Source organism: Arachis ipaensis, chromosome B03 (assembly GCF_000816755.2).
Source record: "Arachis ipaensis cultivar K30076 chromosome B03, Araip1.1, whole genome shotgun sequence".
Classification (NCBI taxonomy): domain Eukaryota; kingdom Viridiplantae; phylum Streptophyta; class Magnoliopsida; order Fabales; family Fabaceae; genus Arachis; species Arachis ipaensis.
The window spans coordinates 14,848,665-14,858,029 of NC_029787.2; the positions used below are offsets into that span (position 1 = coordinate 14,848,665).

A 9,365-nucleotide genomic window follows, 5' to 3' on the forward strand; every position below is an offset into this window, starting at 1 on the left:
CTTTTTATTTAACAATTAGTCAACAATGAGAAAGAGGGAGAGGTATAGGAAAATATAATATAAACTGTTGCTGGAAAAAAGAAACAATAATTTGCAAAAAAGAAGATATTAGCTAGTTATTGAAAAAAAAAATAATTTCATAATTTTATACTAGTTCATCCTCTACTAGTTCATGAATCATTTAAGGGAATTATCTGTGATATTACATGTGCAACACAAGTTAAAACCAATGGTTTTTTCTGACTCGTTGACAATAGTAATTTAAATATGAGTTTGTTTAATCCAAGAGTTTCTGAACTTTTGGGACTTTTGGTCTATAATACTTTTTAGTAGTACCTATAAATATTAAAAAATAATCACATGTTAAGAAAGCAAATGGATGCGCCAAAAGGAAAAAAGAATTACTCATATGAGTTTTTTGTATTGCTAACCCAATAAATTAGACTCGAGTATATGAGAAATTAAGGAAGCTTTATAACTCCAAAAAAAAGGGAGGAAAAAGCAAAAAGAGATGTGAGCACCAAAGTTTCTGGCTCATCAATTCCAATCTTCGCTTCAAAACCTTTTTGCTTCTTTTGCTTTGAATACTCAACAGAAGATATAAAACTCTCACAAAATATATTACTCTAACATAAAAAAATACAAAGTTTATTGATCGATCTTAAAGCATAGAAGAAAACTGCCAATTAAATTTTGTGCAATTATGCTAATATAGTTTCAATTAGACTCTTATAAAAACACACAAAGAAGCATATTCTGGCACCTTTTTCTTTTACACATTTGTCAATCATCTCCTTCACCATTGCCCGTTGTTTTTCCTATAAAGAATTAGAGTGACTTAAAATTTTAGTTGCAGGTCAATCAAAATCTTAGATGTTCAATGTTTAAGAAATGAGATAAAACATGAAAATAGTAAAAAAATCAACAATATAGTTAATAAAAGACAAACATGATAGGCTATCTAACAACAAAATATTAAAAACAAATTTTAATTATTGGTCAATCACAACGTTAGATGCTCAATATTTAAGAACAGGAGAGTTTATCCAAAAAGAGAACACCAGCTTCTTATTACATATATTAAAAAACTCAAACTATACTTTACAATATTATTATTTTATTAATATGTTCAACATAGCATCCATGACATTATTACATACACAAATATATAGCAAGCAATTAATTAACACCATAGGCTTAAATACTCTCCAAACTCTCAACAACTAAGACACGTATCCAATAGTGCATACTGCATAGTGAACAATTGACAAATAGAAATACACATAAATATGTACCAATAGTTTATCAATGAATAAGAAACTAAAACAGAAGCCTAAGGAGATGGTAAATGCTATCAAGTCATCCAAGTTACTATAAGAAAAATATTATTCGTATTTGTATGTATGCAATATATATAGTACTTGACAGGGATATAAAATATTAAGCCACTAATTAATTTGAGGCACTAAGAAGATTGACATTTAAAAAGGAAAAAAATCCAATAAATGTCATGAACTACAATTTTTCACCAATGTAAATTAAGATGACTCAAAAATCAAATTACATAACTTATGGCTAATGAGTTATAACTCAAATGGCATAGTTTTTCCATACTCATTTAAAAGGTCATGGGTTCAAATATCCCTACCTTTAATAAAAAAAAATAAAAAATAAAAATAAAAAAATTACACGCCTATGATCCAACAACAAATTAAAACTAGGTAGCTAGAAACTAACTATAGTTACTAATTACTAATAATAATAAGAAAAAATAAAATAACACAATGCAAGGAACATGCCTTTAATCCACGCAATTTTCATGTTTACAAAAATGGTTTAGTATTCAATTTTCATACCTTTAATACACGCAATGCACCAAATTTTTGAATTGTGATGAGATAATTTGACCAATAGATGAACCTTGGCTTGCTTCCATATCCTCACAGCTGAAACATTTCAGTTTTGGAGATGAAATCAAATCTAAGACATTGAGGTGAAATTGAAAATTATGAACTTTGAGAATAACTCAAACTTTTGATAATCTTATCTTATATTATATTGTGTTAGAGATATAATCATTAATGTTGCCTTCTCCCATTAGCTTAAACTTTTGGGATGAGTGGTTTCATAACATGGTATCAGAGCTCTATGTCCGAAAGGTCAAGAGTTCGATCTTTGGTGAACCCCAAAAGTGGCATAAGGCAAATAAAAGAGAAAAGAAAGCCTATGCAAAATCAAACAAACCCAAAAGAGGCTCTTGTTTGAGGGGGAGTGTTAGAGATATAACCATTAATGTTGCCTTCTCCCATTAGCTTAAGCTTTTGGGATGAGTGGTTTCATAACATATTGCACTAAATTGTTAATAATAGATGAAATTACCAAGCTAACCTCTTCTTTCAAAGAAATCATGGACAATCCCAATATGAAAAGATTGTTTTCGGCCTGTTTTTTCTGAAATCAAACACATAAAAACACAGAATTAGTCTCTATTTCAAGACTTATTCTTACCAATGCAGTTCACGTATAAATCATCTATACTGACTGGAACTTTCTCATAGTGCATTAGTCAAAGAGTTTTTTTTGCCAAAACAAAAAACAAAAACATCAAGATCAGACCAAGGCAACAACAAACACCAAAACTGTAGTAGACAAACAAAACAAAACAAAAAAACCAAAACTATAACTACTAAAATATAGGTATAGTAAATATCAAAGTTATCCAAAAACTTCACACTTGCAGTTCCTTCCCCCGTGGAATCTCAATTAACAATCTCTACCTTCCATTCATTTGTTGCTCATTTGAATCACCACTATGTACCACTCTATACTCCTTTTTTTTTTTACTGAAGATTCGATTGTTTCACTCCCGCTATGTACACCAAATTACTACATAAAACAATGACATGCACACTTCCCTTTTATCCTTATGAATCCTCCAACCGACCCAAGATGCAAAGCAACTAAATGCTTCCCCGGCTATACCCAGTGCATAGTCCATTATGATCACATAATATATATGGAAGTATAGGAAATAATAAGACAGAAAAGTGATACCTTTTAGCTGTTGCACCATCTTTAAGTGCGCTTTCTTCTTTTTTTCAATATTAAAAGTTCAGCCTCGTCCTTAGCCAGAGCAGATTTCTCTCATTCAAGTTCTTTCTTCCAAAGCTTGACACCTTCTTGATATCTGGCAATCTTCTTTTTCAGGTATTTGGGTATGTGACTTTGCTATCCTTTTCATCAGTTCCATCACAGCAGTCTATACATTATGTCAGCAGAGTAAAAACAAAAATTACTTCCTTCAAAAGCAGAGGCCACCAATTTATCAAAAGTCAATAATTAATAGTTTGATCTTTTTTATGAAGCAGACAGTTATTAGCTAATGTCAAAACAAAAGTAACTGCATCCTAGATAATATGCACTAAAGCTATATACACTAGACTACTCAAACATTCCCACCGAGAATTACAATACACTACTATGAAAGCATTTCCTTTGTATTAATTACTTTTACCCTGCAATTTTATGTGATAACAGGAAACTTCCGAACCTGTTGGTGCCTCTTTTGAGCACTGCAATCACGGCTAAGCAAAGCTGTAACATTCTCATATTGATCAGAATGAGAAAAGTTTAAAAAAAGTATACAACAACAATCTAAAGACATATATATAGGAAAGCCATAAAAATAAGATAAAATATTCAATTTATACAAATTCTAAAAACAAAGATAAAAGGAAAGGATGTATGGTATAGTTAAAACACCATGTTGAATTAACTGTTACATTTGATGGGATTCAACTATTATTTTTAATCCTACAGGGTCAAGCAAAAGAAATTAGAATTCTAAAAGCTGCATTTCCCAAAACCTGTTTCTCATCTGTTCTTAGTAAAGAACCCAAATGAAAATCTTTAGTTTAGAAAGGATGATTTTTTTTGAAGCAGCAGTGTTATTATGAACTCATATACTAATTCTTCTTCACACAAACAAAAGCATACTGCATCAGTGCATATGAAAGAACCTATCTCCGTAGCACCTTGAGTACTTACTGTTAAAAGTTCATATATATACACACTAAATCAATCCTTTTCCATCGTACACATAAATAGATAAATACTATTGGAATAAGTTATTTTTGAAATTTACTAAAAACTTAAATACAATAATAAAAGAAGTAAGGAAATACCTAACATTATAAAACCTCTTTCCTCAAGGATTTTTCAGCCCTTTTCAAAACTGACAACTTCCTGCTTTAGCTTTAGTTGTCAAAGCAGCAGCATTCTTATTCTCCTCTAAGAACATCATAACAATCCTTGCCAAGACTCAGGAGATGCTTTTGGTGCTGGAACACTCTCTCCTCCACTTATACTCTCTGCCAAACTTAATTATCAAATCAACTATGCTATTTGGATTAAATCAAGATCATTCTCTTTCTCAATTTCATTTTCTTTTCCACTATAAAAAAAATACAAACTTCTTTCAAAAGTTATCATCTTTTTTAACTATAGTTGCCAACTATTTATTTTTCAGTGATCTATAGTTGAGAAAGCCAAAAAGGTATGCCACTAAAACAAAAAAGCACTGATCTTTTAGTAGAAATTTGGATGCTAACCAATGAAGTACTTCTTCATAATTGACAGATTCATCAATTGAAATGTTTGAAAAAAAATTTCCCCCTCTTACCTGCTAATTCTTGAAGGCACATTCATTTGTAACAAATCACCACTGGTATGTTTCTAAGAGATGAAGATTCCTGCAAAAATCAGAAGAAAAAAAAAAGAAAAAGAGAAGCGGATTAAATATAAACACATAATTTTTAGAAAATAATTCAACTTTGGAGATCTATTAAAAGGAAATAAATTTTTACTCCTCTCTAGATGTTCTGCCCATATACCATCAAAAGTGTTAGATATTTTTTATTCTTATAACATCTCCAGTAGATATAGCAAATTATGCAGTTATGAAATTTTGTTCACCTCAATAATAAGCTTCATAGTTCATAATAAGGAGCAATCAAGGGCTTTCCGATTTGATCAAGTAATGACATCAAAAGTGATTAAAAGTAAGAAATGTCTAAAACTAACCAAACGCTATACCCCAAAGCAAAAATCAATATTTGAAGTGGAACAACTGCACATGTGACTTGATTCTTGAATTGGAGAAAGTTCCTTTTGCAATATCAAAAGTGTACCAATAGCATGCTTTAAGATAAGAGATCAATTTGATTCACAATAAATCATTGAAAATATTGTTCCTAATGCTAGCAATATGTGTTCCGTAGACTTCTATATATTCTGGATTTATGTTCATACTTGGTTGATTGATAACTCTTCACAGCACTTAATTTATCAGTTACTGAGGGTGGAAACTGGAAACCAATTTTTTAGTGTTTCTCTAATTCCATTCTTATATTCTGGATTTATGTTGTTCATTCGTGGGGTTTTCCTCTATACTATAATGGTAGTTACTTTAAGCTCGTTCTCTATGTTTTAAGAGTTGAAGTTCCTGAAACTAAGTTGTAGGAGATTATTCAAATTACTTAAAGCACTAATTTGAAACAGCAAGAGTTATAGCTGTGTTCATATAAGAGGTACCTGATAAAATTCAAAATGTTATTATCAAATAATTGTTTGAGCCTCACAAAAATTCACAGAAAACAAAAAGTACCTGATCAAATTCAAAAGGTTATTATGCAGTTATTATTATGATACTTATGAATTGATGATAAGTTGCATTTATATTATTTCATCTAATGGCCAATCTCAGATGAGTAGAAATAAGCTAATCAAGCATACCAAATAATGAGTAGTCTACGATGAGTGCAAATCAAAGTAATATAACATCAATTTTTGACGTAAATGAAGGCACTAACCTTGGTCTCATACTCAACGCTTGCCTCGGAGAGTAAATCAGCTCTAGTTTCTCCATCCTTGGCTTAGCATTCATTAGAGACACTTACTTTGTGCCCTTCAACTCTGCTCAATTTGCCACCTTCAACCATTCTGCTCAATTTGCCCACTCTGCATTTGCCTACGTTAATGTGCCAAACTCTAAGGCTCGCGCCTTAATCTTAGTTTGTAGAATTAAACTTCAAAATCATCAAAATCACTTAATTCACATATGCAGTTTAAATATTACAATAAGAGACTTTAAAGCCTCTAAATACTAAATAGATATCCTTTTATTCTGCAAAGCCTCTTAAGAAATTCAAACATATACACATTAAAACCAAATAAAGTAACACCTCATTTAAATCCCTAAAGAAGCCGCCTTAAATTATTTAAAATTCTCATTAGTTATTTCTTTAATTCTAAAGCCACTTCATTTGTTTAAAAGAAAAAAAAAATTATGATAGATTAACCAATATTTTAGAATTCCAGACAAATTCTGACCAAATGAAGAGCCAATTTAAAATATTAAAAACTGATCAGCTATACTAATTTTAAATTTCTTGTAATTCAAGAAACTGCTGGAGTTAAACCATAAATAACAAAGACTTCAACTAACCATTTCTTAGCTCAGAGAATTGCCTCTCCAGATTGCATTTCTCGTTCAACATCTGCAGCTCTTGCATCCAAATAAATTCATTTAATTTCATGGAGTTAAAAAAATTTAGATACATCTTTCATACCTGTATATTCCATACCTTCATACAGGCAACAGCAACCTGTTCCCAAAGGGAGAAGATCTCCTCCTCCTGAGCCCTGGCTCGGGCATGAAGTCCCTGCAAAAAGAGAGTTAAGTATAGTAAAGTATTGTGTAGCATCTTCTAGCAAACTTTTAAAACTGAGTATCATAGGAAAAAAACATATATATATCACATTTCATTACCATAATGTCAATGTCCTATAATCATAGTTATATTGAATTCTCACTATCTACCGAATAAAGTTATTATTTCTTTAGTATGCGAATTACATCGTTATCTTTTCTTTATCAATGCGGTGACAGTTTGTCTTCATTTTAACAAATAAAATAGCATAGATAAACATATGCGTATAACAATGAAAACGTGAGTTAGACCATCACCGAACTTCTCACCTAGATAGTCCCCCACCGCTTGTATTATTATATTGGTCAAATTCTAAATTTGGCAGTTATCGTACATATTACATAGATTGACTTAACGACTATGGGTGTGTTTGTGAAACACGTTAGAGAAGATAAAAGTAGATTGAAGTGCTTTGAACTCTATTCTTTGATGTTTGGCAATTTTTTTTTCTGAACGTTAATAATTTTGCATCCCAAAAGCTCGTTCACTAGAAGTAAAAAATTATAGTTTCTGCTTTTCAAACTATCCAGAATAGTATGAAAAAAATCAAACTTATAAATATGAAAAAATCTCAAAAAGATTCCAACAAACTTATAAATATCAAACTACCCATTTTCATTTTTTGTGAACCCCTCCAAAAAATGGAGCATATCATACATCTTGAATATTCTCAATTTCTATTATTCTCTAACAAAATCATCTTAAACCTGTTAAATTTAGCTCTTGTATTCCAGCATGGATAGGCTTACTTGAATTACTTTAGGAAAGTAACACGATGAAATAATGTAAATATAAATGTTAATTATCTGCAACTACATCCTGCTTTTCTGAAAAATAAATTTAATAATTGTTCCACATTAATAAGCCAAACAATTTATAGTTTCTACACATGATTTATGCACATAAAGATACCAAGTAAAAAATCCATCAGATGCAAGCAAATAACTAACCTTCAATTATGTCAGCAGAGTAAAAACAAAAATTACTTCCTTCAAAAGCAGAGGCCACCAATTTATCAAAAGTCAATAATTAATAGTTTGATATTTTTTATGAAGCAGACAGTTATTAGCTAATGTCAAAACAAAAGTAACTGCATCCTAGATAATATGCACTAAAGCTATATACACTAGACTACTCAAACATTCCCACCGAGAATTACAATACACTATTATGAAAGCATTTCCTTTGTATTAATTACTTTTACCCTGCAATTTTATGTGATAACAGGAAACTTCCGTACCTGTTGGTGCCTCCTTTGAGCACTTCCGTACCTGTTGGTGCCTCCTTTGAGCACTGCAATCACGGCTAAGCAAAGCTGTAACATTTCCATAGTGATCAAAATGAGAAAAGTTTAAAAAAAAGTATACAACAACAATCTAAAGACATATATATATAGGAAAGCCATAAAAATAAGATAAAATATTCAATTTATACAAATTCTAAAAACAAAAGATAAAAGAAAAGGATATATGGTATAGTTAAAACACCATGTTGAATTAACTGTTACATTTGATAGGATTCCACTATGATTTTTAATCCTACAGGGTCAAGCAAAAGAAATTAGAATTTTAAAAGTTGCATTTTCCAAAACCTGTTTCTCATATGTTCTTAGTAAAGAACCCAAATGAAAATCTTTAGTTTAGAAAGGATGATTTTTTTTGAAGCAGCAGTGTTATTATGAACTCATATACTAATTCTTCTTCACATAAACAAAAGCATACTGCATTAGTGCATATGAAAGAACCTATCTCCGTAACACTTTGAGTATTTACTGTTAAAAGTTCATATATATACACACTAAATCAATGTTTTTCCATCATATACATAAACAGATAAATACTATTGGAATAAGTTATTTTTTAAATTTACTAAAATCTTAAATACAATAATAAAAGAAGTAAGGAAATACCTAACATTATAAAACCTCTTTCCTCAAAGATTTGTCAGCCCTAACATTATACCTAACATTATAACATCTTTCATACCTGTATATTCCATACCTTCATACAGGCAACAGCAACCTGTTCCCAAAGGGAGAAGATCTCCTCCTCCTGAGCCCTGGCTCGGGCATGAAGTCCCTGCAAAAAGAGAGTTAAGTATAGTAAAGTATTGTGTAGCATCTTCTAGCAAACTTTTAAAACTGAGTATCATAGGAAAAAAACATATATATATCACATTTCATTACCATAATGTCAAGGTCCTGCACATTATTGAGTGCATCATTGCTTTGGAATTTCTGTGAGTCTAGAATACTGTTTCAAAATTGTGCCTATAATGCATGCACCAAAAAACTTATAAAAAGCTTAAACATTCAATTCATTCAAGACACAAAATTATCACTATTTACCAAATAAAATTATTATTTTTTTATTGTGTAAATTACATCGTTATCTTTTCTTTATCAATCAATGCGGTGACAGTTTGTCTTCATTTTAACAGATAAAATAGCATAGATAAATATAGGAACATATCAATGAAAACGTGAGTTAGACCGTCACCGAACTTCTCCCCTAGATAGTCCTCCACCGCTTATATTATTATATTGGTTAAATTCTAAATTTGGTGGTTATCGTATATATTACATAAACTGACTTA

The 9,365-nt window shown here is 30.5% G+C and overlaps 1 protein-coding gene across 31 annotated transcripts; it reads right to left on the reverse strand.

The window, feature by feature from the left end:
- Positions 253–9,100, reverse strand: LOC107634209. 31 transcript variants are annotated; one of them, XR_002358892.1, is made up of 12 exons: positions 8,756–8,936; positions 8,011–8,085; positions 6,645–6,722; positions 6,506–6,557; positions 5,871–6,018; positions 4,682–4,751; positions 4,185–4,370; positions 3,551–3,594; positions 3,055–3,259; positions 2,389–2,451; positions 1,857–1,946; positions 448–818 (listed from the first exon to the last, which is right to left on the reverse strand). XR_002358892.1 is itself a non-coding variant. In XM_021118262.1 (6 exons), the coding sequence occupies exons 1-6, from the start codon at positions 8,956–8,958 to the stop codon at positions 3,149–3,151; spliced, it is 399 nt and encodes a 132-aa protein (XP_020973921.1). In that variant the 5' UTR covers positions 8,959–9,100; the 3' UTR covers positions 3,055–3,148. The 31 variants fall into 31 exon arrangements, 7 of the variants coding, with proteins under 7 accessions (XP_020973921.1, XP_020973924.1, XP_020973923.1 ...); XR_002358894.1 differs by having other exon boundaries at positions 5,871–6,028; XR_002358888.1 differs by having other exon boundaries at positions 5,871–6,048.

Bases quoted from the DNA above. Each gene is read 5' to 3' on its own strand.
- LOC107634209 (XM_021118260.1), bottom strand. From the start codon at position 8,921: ATGATACTCAGTTTTAAAAGTTTGCTAGAAGATGCTACACAATACTTT. The intron at 6,723-8,010 runs GTACGGAAGTTT...CTCTTTTTGCAG, and splicing joins CTCAAAGGAGGCACCAACAG to GGACTTCATGCCCGAGCCAG. The intron at 3,260-3,550 runs GTTCGGAAGTTT...CATAATGTATAG, and splicing joins CTCAAAAGAGGCACCAACAG to ACTGCTGTGATGGAACTGAT.